Source organism: Cervus canadensis, chromosome 4 (genome assembly GCF_019320065.1).
Source record: "Cervus canadensis isolate Bull #8, Minnesota chromosome 4, ASM1932006v1, whole genome shotgun sequence".
Classification (NCBI taxonomy): Eukaryota; Metazoa; Chordata; class Mammalia; order Artiodactyla; family Cervidae; genus Cervus; species Cervus canadensis.
The window spans coordinates 29,213,863-29,230,915 of record NC_057389.1 but is presented as its reverse complement, the minus strand read 5'-3'; the positions used below and the strand labels follow the sequence as shown (position 1 = coordinate 29,230,915).

Genomic DNA, 17,053 nt, shown 5'->3' with positions numbered 1-17,053 from the left:
CTTGATGTATCACAATCACTCAAAGTCCATCATTTACATTGTTCACTCTTGGTGGTGCAGGATCTGTGAGTTTAGACAAATGTATAATGAATGACATGGTCCATGGTAGAGTATCATACAAAATAGTTTCACTGTCCTAAAAATCCTTTGTGCTTTACCTACTTATCTTCTTCCCCCCAACCACTGAAAATCAGTGATCTTTCTATTGTATCCATAGATTTTTTTTGTCTTTTCCAGAACGTCATGTAGTTGGAATCATAGAGTACATCGGCTTTCCACATTGGCTCTTTTTCACTTAGTAATGTGTGTTTAAGCTTTCCCCATGTCTTTTCATAGCTTGAGAGCGCATTCCTTTTTAGCGAACCGTAATAATCCTGTTGTGTGAGTGAACCACAGTTTATCCATTCATATTCTGAGAGAGATCTTGGTTGCTTCCAAGTTTCGGCAGTTGTAAATAAAACTGCTATCAACCTAAGTGTGCTGTAAATAAAACTGCTAAAAACATAAGTGTGCAGGTTATTGTATGGACATAACTTTTCAACTCCATTGGGTAAATATCAAGGGGTGATTTCTGGATTGTATGATGGGAATATACTTAGCTTTGTAAGAAACCGGCAAGCTTTATTTTAAAGTGGCTATACCATTGTGCATTCCCACACAATGAGTGAAGATTCCTGTTATTCCACATCCTCACCAGCGTTTGATATACTAGTGTTCTGGATTATGGCCATTTTAGTAAGTGTGTAGTTATACCCTATTGTTTTAATTTGTGTTTGATGAAAAGTGATGTGGAGCACCTTTTTATATGGTTGCCATCTGTCTTCCTTGTTAAGGTGTCTGTTAAGGTCTTTGGCCCATTTTTTTTTTTTTAATGGGGTTGTTTTCTTATTGTTGAGTATTAAGAGTTCTTTGTATATTTAGGTTAATAGTCTTTTATCATATGTGTCTTTTGCAAATGTTTTCCCCCAGTCTGCAGCTTATTTTTTCATTCTCTTGACGTTATCTTTTGCAGAGCACAAGTTTGTCATTTTAATGAAGTCCAGCATATCCATTATTTCTTTCATGAATGGTGCCTTTAGTGCTGTATCTAAAAAGTCATTGCTGTATTGAAAGTCATCTATGTTTTCTTCTATGTTATCTTGTAGGAGTTTTATAGTTTTGAATTTTACACTTAGGTCTATGATCTGTATTGAGTTAATTTTTGTGAAGGTATGAGTTCTGTGTCTAGATTTTTTTCTTTTTTTACGGGGAAAAAAAAAAAGTTTGTTGAAAAGGCTGTCTTTTCCCCATTGTATTGCCTTTGTGCCTTCATTGAAGATCAGTTATCTCTGAGGGTCTGTTTGGGGGCCTCTCTGTTTTGGTCCGTTGATCTATTTGTTTATTCTTTCACCAAAACAACACTGTCTTAATTGCAGTAGCTTTATAGTAAGTCTTGATGTTGGATAGAGTCATCACTTTGTTCTCCTTCCGTATTATATTGACTATTCTGAGTTTTTGCCCTCCGCATACACTTTAGGACCAGTTGGTTGATAGCCACAAAATAACTTGGTGGGATTTTGATTGGAATTGCTTGAATCTATAGATTAAGTTGGGAAGAACTGATATCTTGACAATATAGAGTTTTCCTATCCATAAACATGGAATATCTATCCATTTATTTAATTCTTCTTTGATTTTATTCATCAGAGTAGTTATCCTCATGTAGATCTTTACATATTTTGTTAGCTTTATCCCAAAGTGTTTTGGTTTTGTGGGTTTAATGTAAATGGTATTGTGTTTTCAACTTCCACTTACTCATTGCTGTGTAAATAGGAAAACAGTTGACTTTTGGGGAGGGGGGTGCTGCACTAGGTCTTCATTGTGACATGCAGGCATATAAAAATAACTCTTTAACATTCTAGTTGCATCCATGTTGCTGCAGGTGGCATTATTTTGTTCTTTTTATGGCTGAGTATTATTCCCTTGTATATATGTACTACATTTTCTTTGTCCATTCATCTGTCCATGGACATTTAGGTTATTTCCATAACCTGGCTATTGTGACTAGTGCTGCTATGAACATAGGGGTGAATTTTTTAATTTTTGTTTCTTTGTTTGTTTTCTACACCACACAGCATCTTTAGTGGGCTCTTTAGTTCCCCAACCAAAGATCAAAAACCCATGCCCCCTGCATTGGAAGTGCAGAGTCTTAACCACTGGACTGCCAGGGAAGTCACATATCTCATAAACTTCATTTTTAACAGCCACATCAATTACATATTTTACCATGAGGATAAACTGTGATTTAATTACTTACCATTGTTGAACATTTCTGTTTTAGCCAATAATTCCTGTGCCTTTTTAAGATGCATAAGTTAAACATTTAAAAAATGATGACCATATATTTTCATCTGAGTCTGAAAGGTCTGTGACTATTGCATATGCTAAAAAGGGACATGTGTTTTTCTATAGGAGACTGCTTGGGGGATAGTGGATACTACAATTAACTCTCCCCTTTCTTTATTCTGTAACCTAGTATGCAGAGTAGTCACTAAGTTCCATGAATATTACTTAGAAGTTATTTTTATATGCCCCTCCATTCTCTTATCAAATTTTATTTTCTTTCTATGTCTTGTCAGCAGTTTATAATGGCCATCATTAAGTTTTAAAACTGTTGTTATGTAGAATTAATAAACAATTAATGCACACTCATGCATAGGGAATTTGTAGCCACTTGGTAGGTACTTAAGTGTTCAAAACAATGAATAAAAATTGGGGAGGTAAGGTTATAGATAACTCTTACTGTTTTTCAGCCTTTTCTCCTTGTTATGGGGGCTTCCCCCATGGCTCAGACAGTAAAGAATCTGCCTGCAATGCAGGAGACCAGGGTTCGATCCCTGGGTTGGGAAGATCCCCTGGAGAAGGAAATGGCAACCCCCTCCAGTATTCTTGCCTGGAGAATCCCACAGACAGAAGAGCCTAGCGGGCTACAGTCCAAGGGATTGCAAAGAGTCAGACACGACTGAGTGACTAACACTTTCACTTTCAGTGGGATATGGCATTGTATGAAGTAGAACTGATTCAAGTATTTTAGTCTTAACTAAATTAACTCACACATTTTAATGCCTAATTAAGAAAAAAAATCTGGTCTGCCAAAAAGTAGTCAAAAGATACAGGAATTATGTATATTTGTACATGTTAGAGAAATCTAAAAATACTAACTCAGAATTTACTTAGTCACTCATAAGTGTTGCTGACACTCATAATTTGAAGGTGAATATGCTTAAATGTTGGGCTTCCCAGGTGGCGCTAGTGGTAAAGAACCTACCTGTCAATGCAGGAGACATAAGAGACAGTGGGTTTGATTCCTGGGTGGGAAAGATCCCCTGGAGGAGAGCATGGCAACCCACTCCAGTATTCTTGCCTGGAGGATCTCATGGACAGAGGAGCCTAATGGACTGTAGCCCATAGGGTCGAAAAGAGTCAGACACAACTGAAGTGATTTAGCACACACGCATGCTTAAATGTATAATTTAAAATTCTAATGGTTAATATAAATATAGAATGGAGCCTCAGGTGGAGAGTTTAAGTTCTATAAAATTTTGATGTTTTTAATATAGCTTTGCCTTTACATACGTTTTACTTAATTATGGGTCTAGAATTGGAGAAGATACCATGTGAAAATTCCTGCTTTAAAATATCTGCTTCTTAACAGTTTTTTTTTTCTTCCTGCATTTCTCTTTATACTTCTGAGGCTCAGATTATCCTATATGTTTACTAATCATTGCTTACATCATATGTAGCATGCATGTGTGCGTACTCAGTCAGGTCCGACTCTTTGTGACCCCATGGACTGTAGCCCCCACACTTCTCTGTCCATGGATCCTCCAGGCAAGAATACTGGAGTGGGTTGCAATTTCCTATTCCACATTTATAGCATATTTATATATAAATAAATATATATATATCTCTTTATATTTGTCACATCTTAATGTATGCTGAGTCACTTCAGTCATGTCTGGCTCTTTGTGACCCCATGGACTGTAGCCCCCCACGCTTCTCTGTCCATGGGATTCTCCAGGCAAGAATACTGGAGTGGATTGCCATGCCCTCCTCCAGGGGATCTTCCCGACCCAGGGATCGAGCCCTCATCTCTTACGTCTCCTTCATTGGCAAGCAGATTCTTTACCACTAGCGCCACCTGGGAAGCCCATCTTGATACTGGTTCTTAATTTTTTAAAAATCTTTTCTCAGTTTTATTGCTTTGTTTTTCTCCATCAACATATGCTGTGCCCTTTTGATTAAAAAAAAATACCCTATAAAATTATTTTTAATATGAATGCCGTCATTTTAGGATCTTGGAGTGAAAATATACTGGAATATTTTCTGAGAAATAACCAGATCACAACAGAAGATGGCGCCCAAATCATCTGGTATCATGCAGCTAACCACAAGGTGCAAATGAATGAGGCACTGAGAAGTAAGTCAGTATTCCCCATGCTTAGATGAATTCAATTTTTTTTAAAAAATCTGGTCATATTTGCAGGTACCAGAGCCTTAGATGATTCAAGTGTAAATTCTTGGCTAATATAAACATTCTTCTTAAAGATCTCATTTTATTTACAAAATGAACAAATTTTCCTAATGGAAGAATTTTCTCATTTTCCAGAAATTATTTACCTTTACTATGCCTTATTTAAAGTTCTCATGTATTATTACATTTGCTTATATATAGTGATTTAAGTAAAATGTTTAAGATCACGATTGTATGTCATATGTATTTTTGTGTCTTTCACAGCGTACTCAGGAGAGGCTCAAAAATATTTGTCTAATGGATGAATGAAGCCATTGAATGCTAATTTATAATGCTTTGGGCAGTATTTATGCCTGGGCTAGAAACCAAGCCTTTGGGTTTGCTAACTCCATCTGTAATCGTATATAGATGAACACTATAGCAGTTTAGTTAGCCTTTTCCTGTGAAGTACCCCTTTTGGCTACAACGGTGCAAGAGAATGAAGGTGTATCATCAGAGGGATGGGGCATAGCTTGAAGTGCCCTGTTCCAACAGAAAGATTTCCTTGTAATCTCATATTTTATTGTAAAAATTTTCACATTTACTCAATTGACACAATTTACACATCTAACTCAATTGTGTATCTGGATAATGTATCTGAATATATTTCTTTTATTGAAAAGATATTATTTTCAGTTGCTTTTCAAAGGGCAGAAATTTGTCTTCTAATATTTAATGCCTCATAATTAACACAGTGCCTAGCACATAATAACCTAACAGTGGTTTTTTAATAAATAAATTTTAGGAGAAACAATGCTTAAGGAAAACATTGATTAATGGCTTCCTGGAGCTGAAATGAATAGGGGCTGGGGAGTAAATGCTAATGGGTACAGGTTTCTTTTTGGAATGATAAAATTTTTCTGGAATTAGATGGTGATGATGGTTGCACAGGGCTTTCCAGGTGGCTCTAGTGGTAAAGAACTGCACTGCCAGTGCAGGAGATGTTAGAGAAACGGACTCAATCCCTGAATCGGGAAGATCCCTGGAGGAGGGCGTGGCAACCCACTCTAGTATTCTTGCCTGGAGAATCCCACAGACAGAGGATCCTGGTGTGCTACAGTCCATAACGTCGCAAAGAGTCAGACACGACTGAAGTGACTGAGCACACATGCACGCATGATGGTTGCACAACCTTCTGAATATTCTGAAAACCACTAAATGGTGTGCTTTAAAAGAGTAATTTTATAGCTTGTGAATTATATATCAATTTTTTAAAATAGAAGAAAATAGGAAGAAATATATCTATTATTTGCAGACAATATAGTTTTATATTTAGAAAATCAAAAAGATTCTACAGCTAAATGATTGTAACTCATAGGTTGATATAGACAATCTCAACCTTTTTGACAATATAAAAATCAAAGCAGAAAATAAATTGGATTTCTCTGTAACAGCTAAAAATTTGGAAGCAATCTTTAAATTTTATGGTTTGTAATAGTAAATGTAGAAGTCTCAGACCTAGAAATAATTTAATTAAATATGAATACTTCTAGCCTTGTTTTAAAAATAATCAATGGAAGTCATTTCCAGTTGCCGGCAGTCTGCTGTTGACCTGGGAATTTTTCATAGGTTACTTAGTTTTCAGATAATATCCTCTTTACTTTCTCTTAGTCAACCAGAACCCCAAGTTTTATAGTTTTGGGTGTACTTTTTATCAAGTCCCTTTTTTCAGTCCTGGCTAATCTTGCAATTTCTTTCAAATACAAAGGAAAGAAAACAGGTTCCTGGAGACATGTATCACACTGCTTTATCTCATTTCTTTCAGAATATTTAAATTTAGTACAGCTGTTATTAATGAAGCTGTTTCTGTTTTCATTAATATGTGATATTGGATTTTCAACAATGTCTGTGATTTAAAAAAGCAAAGTACAGGAGGAACAATATAGGAGTGCCATTTGTCGACATAAGAGTTGCATTGTCAACACATCTGATCTCAGAATAGTCAAAATTGTTTACAAAAGTTATTACATATAATGTTATTTTTTGTTATGACAGTTCTGCATGTGGATTTTTGTTTTTATGTATATATTTATTTTTTGCATGTAGATTTTTAAAATGTATATTAAAAGAAATGCTTGTTAAAAATAGAAATTATTAAATCTCTTTGAGAATAAAAAATGTCATATTTTTAAAAAAACCTTTGTAACATATTTAGGAAAAGTGTGACTATAGTCATCAGCTAAATGTATTAATAAAAATATAGTAAATTGCTGCATTAGGGCATGTAAACAGTATAAGCAAGATAGATATTTTTAACTTCATTTCTATAAACATATTTCTTTGAGCTTTGTTTTAATGTAAGTAGCATCTATTTGGGATTTAGCTGTTTTCTGTTGTCTGGCTCTTGTCAAAAGTTGGGGCTCCTATGATTGAAGTGTTAATCTTGATGTGCAGACTTCTTTCTCTGACTCTCCCTGAGATGGGAAACATAGTTGTGTCCAATTCTTTGCGACCCCGTGGGACTGTAGCCTACTAGGCTCCTCAGTCCGTGGAATTTCCCAGGCAAGAGCACTAGAGTGGGTTGCCATATCCTTCTCCAGGGATCTTCCCGACCCGGGGATTGAACCCGGGTCTCCCACATTGCAGGCAGACGCTTTACCGTCTGAGCCACCAGGGAAACCCAAATATTTCTTTGAGCCCCCTTTTTTGGGTGGGGGGGCAAGAATACTGGAGTGGGTTGCCATTCCCTTCTCCAGGAGATCTTCCCGACCCAGGGATCAAACCCGGGTCTCCCGCACTGTAGGCAGATGCTTTACCGTCTGAGCCACCAGGGAAGTCATAAGCATATTTCTTTGAGTTTTGTTTTAATGTAAGTAGCATCTATTTGGGATTTTCTTGTGTAGAAAATCACCAAAAAACCTAAAGCTGTTTTCTGTTGTCTGGCTCTTGTCAAAAGTTGGGGCTCCTGTCATTGGATTGTTAATCTTGATGTGCAGACTTCTTCCTCTGACTCTCCCTGAGATGGGAAACATGGTGACCAGGCAGTCTCCCAAAGCAGAGGCATACCCTGACCTTCAAAAACCTTCTACCCAACAGCCATGGGTGGGAGAATAGGGAGAGAGGCTGGGCAACTCACATACATGTCTCCAGGTCAGATTTCCCTCTCTTCTGAAAACTAGTCTATCCAACTTCTTATTTGCTGTTTTCACTTATAGAGTTCTTATGCATCAACAGAAAATTTGATTAAAGATTTACTGAGCATGGCCCTGCCCATCAGAACAAGACCCAGTTTCCCCCTCAGTCAGTCTCTCCCATCAATAAGCCTCTTATTCTCATCCATCAGAGGGCAGACAGAATGAAAACCACAATCACAGAAAACTAATCAAACTGATCACATGGACAACAGCCTTGTCTAACTCAATGAGACTATGAGCCATGCCCTGTAGGGCCACCCAAGACAGATGGGTCATGGTGGAGAGTTCTGATAAAGCGTGGTCCACTGGAGAAGGGAATGGCAAACCACTTCAGTATTCTTGCCTTGAGAACCCCATGAACAGTATGAAAAGGCAAAAAAATAGGACAGTGAAAGATGAACTCTCCAGGTTGGTAGGTGCCCAATATACTACTGGAGAACAGTGGAGAAATAGCTCTAGAGAAAATGAAGAGATGGAGTCAAAGTGTTTAAAAACAACACCCAGTTGTGGATGTAACTGGTGATGGAAGTAAAGTCCGATGTTGTAAAGAACAATATTGTGTAGGAACCTGGACTGTTAGGTCCATGAATCAAGGCAAATTGGAAGTGGTCAAACAGGAGATGGCAAGAGTGAACATCAACATTTTAGGAATCAGTGAACTAAAATGGACCAGAATGGGTAAATTTAACTCAGATGACCATTATATCTACTATTGTGGGCAAGAATCCCTTAGAAGACATGGAGTAGCCCTCACAGTTGACAGAAGAGTCTAAAATGCAGTACTTGGATGCAATCTCAAAAACAACAGAGTGATCTCTGTTTGTTTCCAAGGCAAGCCATTCAATATCAGAGTAATCCAAGTCTGAGCCCCAACCAGTAATGCTGAAAAAGCTGAAGTTGAATGGTTCTATGAAGACCTACACTACCTTTTAGAACTAACCCCCAAATAAGATGTCCTTTTCATTATAGGGGACTGGAATGCAAAAGTAGGAATTCAAGAGATAGCTGGAGAATTAACAGGCAAATTTGGCCTTGAAGTACAGAATGAAGCAGGGCAAAGACTAACAGAGTTTTGCCAAGCGAATGCACTGGTCATAGCAAACACCCTCTTCCAACAACACAAGAGGACACTTCACACATGGACATCACCAGGTGATCAATACCGAAATCAGATTAATTATATTCTTTGCAGCCAAAGATGGAGAAACTCTATACAGTCAGCAAAAACAAGACTGGGAGCTGACTGTGGCTCAGATCATGAACTCTTTATTGCCAAATTCAGACTTAAATTGAAGAAAGTAGGGAAAACCTGAAAAATATTCAGGTATGACCTAAATCAAATCCCTTATGATTATACAGTGGAAGTGACAAATAGATTCAAGGGATTAGATCTGATAGATAGAGTGCCTGAAGAACTATGGACGGAGGTTCATGACATCATACAGGAGGCAGTGATCAAGACCATTCCCAAGAAAAAGAAGTGCAAAAAGGCAAAATGGCTGTTTGAGGAGGCCTTACAACAGCTGTGAAAAGAAGAGCAGCGAAAGGCAAAGGAGAAAAGGAAAGTTATACCCATCTGAATGCAGAGTTCCAAAGTATAGCAAGGAGAGATAAGAAATCCTTCCTCAGTGATCAATGCAAAGAAATAGAGGAAAACAATAGAATGGGAAATACTAGAGACTAGAAAATTAGAGATATCAAAGGAACATTTCATGCAAAGATGGGCACAATAAAGGACAGAAATGGTATGGACCTAACAGAAGCAGAAGATATTAAGAAGAGGTGGCAAGAATACACAGAAGAACTATAGAAAGAAGATCTTCATGACCCAGATAATCACAATGGTGTGATCACTCACCTAGAGCCAGACATCCTGGAATGCGAAGTCAAGCGGGCCTTAGGAAGCATCACTACGAACAAAGCTAGTGGAGGTGATGGAATTCCAGTTGAGCTACTTCAAATCCTAAAAGATGATGCTGTGAAAGTGCTGCACTCAATATGCCAGCAAATTTGGAAAACTCAGCAGTGGCCACAGGACTGGAAAAGGTCAGTTTTCATTCCAATCCCAAAGAAAAAGACAATGCCAAAGAATGCTCAAACTACTACACAATTGCACTCATCTCACACGCTAGCAAAGTAATGCTTAAAATTCTCCAAGCCAGGCTTCAACAGTACATGATCTGTGAACTTCCAGATGTTCAAGATGGATTTAGAATAGGCAGAGGAATCAGAGATCAGATAGCCAACATCCACTGGATCATCGAAAAAGCAAGAGAGTTCCAGAAAAACATCTGCTTTATTGACTATGCCAAAGCCTTTGACTGTGTGGATTACAACAAACTGTGGAAAATTCTTAAAGAGATGGGAATACCAGACCACCTGACCTGCCTCCTGAAAAATCTGTTTGCAGGTCAAGAAGCAGCAGTTAGAACTGGACATGGAACAACAGACTGGTTCCAAATCGGGAAAGGAGTATGTCAAGGCTGTATATTGTCATACGTATTTAACTTATATGCAGAGTACATCATGTGAAATACCAGGCTGGATGAAGCACAAAATGGAATCAAGATTGCAGGGAGAAATATCAATAACCTCAGATATACAGATGACACTACCCTTATGCAAGAAAGTGAAGAAGAACTAAAGAGCCTCTTGATGAAACTGAAAGAGGAGAGTGAAAAAGTTGACTTGAAACTCAGCATTCAGAAAACTAAGATCATGGCATCTGGTCCCATCACTTCATGGCAAATAGATGGGGAAACATGGAAACAGTGAGAAACTTTATGTTTTTGGGCTCCAAAATCACTGCAGATGGTGACTGCAGCCATGAAATTAAAAGATGCTTGCTCCTTGAAAGAAAAATTATGACCAATCTAGACAGCATATTAAAAAGCAGAGACATTACTTTGCCGACAAAGGTCCATCTAGTCAAAGCTATGGTTTTTCCAGTAGTCATGTATGGATATGAGAGTTGGAGTATAAAGAAAACTGAGCACCAAGAAATTGATGCTTTTGAACTGTGGTGTTAGAGAAGACTCTTGAGAGTCCCTCGGACAGCAAGGAGATCAAACCAGTCAATCCTAAAAGAAATCAGTCCTGAATATTCATTGGAAGGACTGATGCTGAAGCTGAAGCTCCAATACTTTGGCCACCTGATGCGAAGAGCTGACTCACTAGAAAAGATACTGATGCTGGGAAACATTGAAGGAAGGAGGAGAAGGGGACGACAGAGGATGAGATGGTTGGATGGCATCACCGACTCGATGGACATGAGTTTGAGTAAGCTCAGGGAGTTGGTGATGGACAGGGAGGCCTGGCGTGCTGCAGTCCATGGGGTCACAAAGAGTGAGACCTAACTGAGTGACTGAACTGAAATGAATGGGCATCACATTCTTAATTGTGTTTGCTAACATGTATTTCCTGTGATCCTTCCTCTCTCAGTAAATGGCACCATAGTCTGCATATATTCTTAAGCCAGAAATCTGGGAGTCATCTATTCTTTGTTTTTTGGTTTTTTTTGTATCTACCCTATTGGACATTATAATTCTATTCCAAAATACATTTTGAATTAGTCCACATCTCTCCATCTCTGTTGTCTTCACCCTAGTCCAAGCCACCATGATCTCTTGTCCTTACTACATAGCTTCCATTCTTATTCTTAAAAGAACCATCAGGAACGTAATTTACATGGAGCCTGAGACTCTTGACACTGCCATTTTGTGATTTTTTTTTTCTACTCATGGGCAATGAATGGCGTTAATAAATGGAGAAACTGACTATTACTCTTAAGGAATTCCAAAGCCTACGTGTTCCTTTACAACTGCACTGGTAGACAAGATGGAATGCCTACATATGTTATACTAAATACCACTTTACTGAGAAATCATGTTTGTGTGACTTATAAAATTATACAGAAGCTTGACCTATTTCATCTTAAATATAGCTCTGTTTAACTTTTTTTGAGAAACTGCCAAGCTTTTCTGAAGCAGCTGAGTGGGTTCTTGTATTCTCACCAGCAAAGTGAATGATGTTTCCAATTTCCCCATGTCCTTGTCAACATTAGTTATTGTCTGTCTTTTTCATTATAGTTGTCCTAGCATTTGTGAGTTGGTATCTCATTGTAGTTTAGATTTGCATTTCCCAGAAGATTAATGATGTTGAGCATCTCTTCATGCAGCTATTGGAAAATGACCTGTATGTGCAGCTGAGTAGCTTTTTCAGCCTATTTCCTGCCTGTAGAAACTGGAGAGTTCATAGATTTCTTTTCAAAATCCTTCAAGCTGGGCTTAAGCAGTATGTGAACTGAGAACTTCCAGATGTACCAGCTGGGTTTAGAAAAGGCAGAGGAATTAGAGATCAAATCACCAACATTCCTTGGATCATAGAGAAAGCAGGGGATTTCCAGAAAAAACATCTACTTCTGCTTCATTGACTATGTTAAAGCCTTTGACGGTGTGGATCACAACAAACTGTGGAAAATTCTTAAAGAGATGGGAATACCAGACCACCTTACCTGCCTCCTGAGAAACCTGCATAAGGGTCAAGAAGCAACAGTTAGAACTTGTCATGGAACAACGGACTGGTTCCATATTGGGAAAGGCTGTATATTGTCACCCTGCTTATTTAACTTCTATGCAGAGTACATTATGTGAAATGCCAGGCTGGATAAATCACAAGCTAGAATCAAGATTGCCAGCAGAAATATCAACAACCTCAGAAAAACAGCTCATACCACTCTTAATTGCAGAAAAGAAAGAGGAATAAGAAAACCTCTTGATGAGGGTAAAAGACAAGAGTGAAAAAATCAACATTGGTTGATTGTTGGTTTAAAAATCAACATTTGAAAAACTAAAATCATGGCAACTGGTCCCATCACTTCATGGTAAATAGAAGAGGAAAAAGTGGAAGCATGACAGATTTTGTTTTCTTGGGCTCCAAAATCACTACAGGTGGTGATCGCAGCAATGAAATTAAAAGATGCTTAGTTCTTGATAGGAAAGCTGTGCCAAACCTAGACAGCATATTAAAAAGCAGAGACATCACTTTGCTGACAAAATTCCATCTAGTTAAAGCTATGGTTTTTCCAGTAGTCATGTATGGATATCAGAGTTGTACCATAAAGAAGACCGAGTGATAAAGAATTGATTCTTTCAAATTGTGGTGTTGGAGAAGACTCTTGAGAGTCCCTTGGACTGCAAGGAGATCAAACCAGTAAATCTTAAAGGAAATCAGTCCTGAATATTTATTGGAAGGACTGATGCTGAAGCTGAAGCTCCAATACTTCAGCCACCTGATGCGAAGAGCTGACTCATTAGAAAAGACTCTGATGCTGGGAAAGAGTGAAGGCAAAAGAAGGGAGTGGCAGAGGATGAGATGGTTAGATAGCATCACTGACTCAGTGGACATGAATTTGAGCAAACTCCAGGCGATAGTGGAGCACAGAGGAGCCTGGCATGCTACAGTCTTGCAAAGAGTCGGACATGGCTTAGCAACTGAACAACAGCAACAGCAGACCTCTTTTCATTTTACCTCTCTCTCTTTTTTCAGGTCCAAGTCTGTAACAGTTCTATTAAAAATGTACTGGGATTTTTATATATCAAGTTATAAACCATCCCTTTAGTCAAAAGCTTTACTGCCAAATCTCTTTGAGGCAGGTCTCTCTCCTTTGGTTTGCTAGTTAGGGTGCTATGGGTTAACACCCTTAAGATTCTATAAGTTCTTTTATCTAGTTGTATCGGTATCCAAGGCTCCATATTTCTCAGGTCTTAATAAAGTGTCCTGTAGTTGTATCCTTGATTTGGCCTTGATCCTGAGGCTATAGTTTACTAGCAGCATCCTGGACTTGACTTTTGGACTGAGGCTTTCTCTTCCTTTGAGAATCTTTCACCAGATGGAAAGAGTGGTTTTATTTTCTAACTCACACGAGTTCTGAGCTGGAAATATTTCCTCTTTATGCTGCTTAGAGTCTAAACAGCTAATTATTTAACTCAGCTCTTTCTTTCCGTCCTTTATCATAGGAACTAAAAGAAGCCAATTAACGCTTTCAACATTCTGCCTGGAAACCTCCTTAGCCAAATGCACAAATTCATTAGGCATCCTATCTATCTTCCACCAGTTGCTACAAGTGCCAGGGTTGCCAGAAGTTTCACTGCTATGTAAAAAGAGTTTTCTCAGTGCTCTTCCAGCCTCTGTTAACAGTGCCTTTCTAGAATCTACTGGATTCCAAAGCCAGTGTCACACATTTCAGGTTTTTCTTATGCCAGTGCCCCACTTCCAGATAACTATTTCTGCTTGTTTTTCTGTTACTGTGTGATAAATTACCTCCAAAACTTCGTGGCTTCAAATAACAATGATTTATTATTTTTCCTGATTTTGTGGTTCTTCTCTTCCATGTGGAATAGGTTGGGGACACTCATGTTGCTGCACTTGGCTGGTTGCTCAGCTGGGCCTGGAAATTTTGAAATGGCCTCACTCACGTGTCAGAGACCTAATGCTGTCTGTCAGACATGAAGCTTTAGTTTTCTTCTATGTGGCTTCTCTTTCTCTATGTGGTTTTTGAGTCTTCTTACCTGAGAATTCTTACCTGAACTTCTTTACATGGTAACTGGCTTTCTAGAGGATGGAAGCAGAAGCTGCCAAACCTTTTAAGAGCTAAGCCTAGAACTGACAGTTTTCCTTTTGTTGGTCAAAGCAAGTCACAAAACCAACCCAGATTCAAGGGGAAGAGAAAGAGATGAGAGGATAGGAGGAATTGTTGTCAGACATCTTTGAAATTAGTCTACCAAAGCCTGCTAAGTCACACTAAGTGACTAGTGAAGCTTCTTACCCATTCCAGGGATGTGTGCTTTTACATAGTAGCTAAGCTTTGGGTCAAAGAACTAAATCTATAGCATAGCGTTTAAACAATAAACATCTATAGTTTCTAATTTCAGGAGTGAGCAGATAAAAGTACTATTTGTGTTCTCAGAAGCTTCAACAAATACTTATTAAGCTTCCTTTTGTATACTCACTTTGCTGTATACTGGGAAGAAATTAGATATTAGGACAACAGTTTGCGGATGACCTAAGCAAAGATATTTAACTCCTCACTACCTGTTTGCTCATGACTAACAAATAAGGGCAACGTGCAAGGCCTGACATAGTACCTGGCACTTAGTTGTTTCTCAATAAATATTATTTTCTTTCCTCCTTTTTATCTTCCTCAAAAAGATACTGGATATGCCATCTGCTGTAGTCTCTATTAACACTAACATAGATTCTTTTATGTGGACAGGTACTGCTCATATGCTAGAGGCCGATGTCATTCTTCCAAGCGATGGATCAGAACATGGCCAACCAATCATGGCCCATCCTCCAGAAATAAACAGTGATAATACTTTACAAGAATGGCTGGCTGAAGTTATTAAAAGCAATAAAGGCATCAAGCTGGATTTTAAGAGGTATTTGTATAAACATGTTCAGTCTTCTGGTTGTTGTAGAAAAACAATAAGGGAAAAAAATCAGTAACTTCTCATTTCTGTACCTAAGTAACTTTATACTTTATCTAAACTGAAAATGGAATTGCAAATTAATATGTTTCAGGAATGGACCAAAGACCCACAGAGTTGTCTGCTAAAATTGTTTCTTGGGAACGTTTTGAGGCTAAACTTAATTTTTATAAAGGAATTTATCATAACTGACCATTGTAGTAATAGAATGGCAAATTTTTTTTTCTATGTGAATAACTCCCAGTACCTTTTTAAAATTTTAATTGGAGGATAATTGCTTTAAAATGTTGTGTTAGTTTCTGCTGTACAATGAAGTAAATAAGTTGTATGTGTATATATATATAATATCCCCTCTCTCTTGAACTTTCCTGCTCCCCCACCATCCCACTCTTCTAGGTCATCACAGGGCACGGAGCTGAGCTCCCTGTGTTATACAGAAGCTTCCCATTAGCTACCTGTCTTACACATAGTAGTGTATATATTTCAGTGTTTCTCTCTTAATTTGTCTCACCCTCTCCTTCCCCCACTATGTCCACAAGTCCATTTGAAAGAAAGAAAGTAAAGTCACTCAGTCGTGTCTGACTCTTTTCGACACCATGGGCCTTAGCTCGCCAGGCTCCTCCATCCATGGGATTTTCCAGGCAAGAGTACTGGAGTGGGTAGCCATTTCCTTCTCCAGAGAATCTTCCCGACCCAAGGGTTGAACCCGGGTCTCCTGCATTATAGGCAGACGCTTCACCGTCTGAGCCACCAGGGAAGTCATAGAACAATACAAGTCCACAAGTCCATAGAACAATACATTTAAAATGCTACTTTCGTTAAGAAGTAGTCTGAGAGAGAGTTGGCAGAAGTTGGGTTAGTTAATGCCTTTCCTACTTGATTTGTGTTATTATATTTGGGGAATTATTTAGAATTCTTTGATTACTAAAAATAATGTTTTAGAAACATTGATAATGAAGAGAGCAAGATTAAGTATCATTTTCTTCTCCATGGCCATCACAGAAAGTTTTACTTTTGTGGTATTTTGGCAGTGTAAAAATTATAGCTAGAGCCAGGGATTTATTGTGACACCATAAAAGCTCTTCATGAAACCCATGAAGGCAACTGCTATGAGAATCTAGGATGTGTGGTAAACTTACTTTATCTTTGAACAATATTTTAAAATTGAATCATCTCAAGAAATGAATAAGAATTGGGAATCTTATTCATAGGGTTTTTAAAAACCTAATAAGCATTTAATCATTAATGCTTGGCAAGCAAAACTTTAGATCTCCTTGCCTTTTCATTTGTTGTGGGGCTAAATATACTAGTAAACCTCTTTATACTGTGAATGAAAACTATTGTAAGATCTTAAAGCTTTTAGAATGATAATAGTCCAACTCCATTTTACTGACAAGGAACTTGGTCCTAAAGAGGTTGCGTGACAACAGCTAAACTTGAGAGCTGAGCTAGGATCAGACTCCAGGTTTCCTAGAGCCAGTCCAGTGTTCTCTGTAATGGTGGTTTAGTCACTCAGTTGTGGCTGACTCTTTGCAACCCCGTGAACTATATAGCCCACCAGGCTCCTCTGTCCATGGAATTTCCCAGGCAAGAATACTGGAGTGGGTTGCCATTTCCTTTTCTAGGGGATCTTCCCAGGGATTGAACCGGCATCTCCTGCATTGCAGGTGGTCTCCTGCATTACAAGTGGATTCTTTGCCGACTAAGCCACCAGGGACCATGAAATAAAGTATTTAATCCTTAGTGCTTGACGAGCAGAGCTTTAGATCTCCTTGCCTTTTCACGTGCTCAGTTTTCTGTTTTTCAGTGTTTACCATTGCCCATAGACTTGTTCTCTATGTGATATACTCTCTGACTCCTCACCAGTCAGATCAGCTCAT

The 17,053-nt window shown here is 38.3% G+C and overlaps 1 protein-coding gene across 1 annotated transcript in view; it reads left to right on the top strand.

Moving 5' to 3' along the window:
- FAM151B (family with sequence similarity 151 member B) overlaps nucleotides 1-17,053 on the top strand; it is a 30,653-nt gene that overhangs the window by 686 nt on the left and 12,914 nt on the right. The window contains exons 2-3 of the mRNA XM_043464759.1: nucleotides 4,334-4,459; nucleotides 14,960-15,125. Of these exons, the coding sequence (XP_043320694.1) occupies nucleotides 4,334-4,459; nucleotides 14,960-15,125 (292 nt within the window). The remainder of the gene's footprint in view (nucleotides 1-4,333; nucleotides 4,460-14,959; nucleotides 15,126-17,053) is intronic.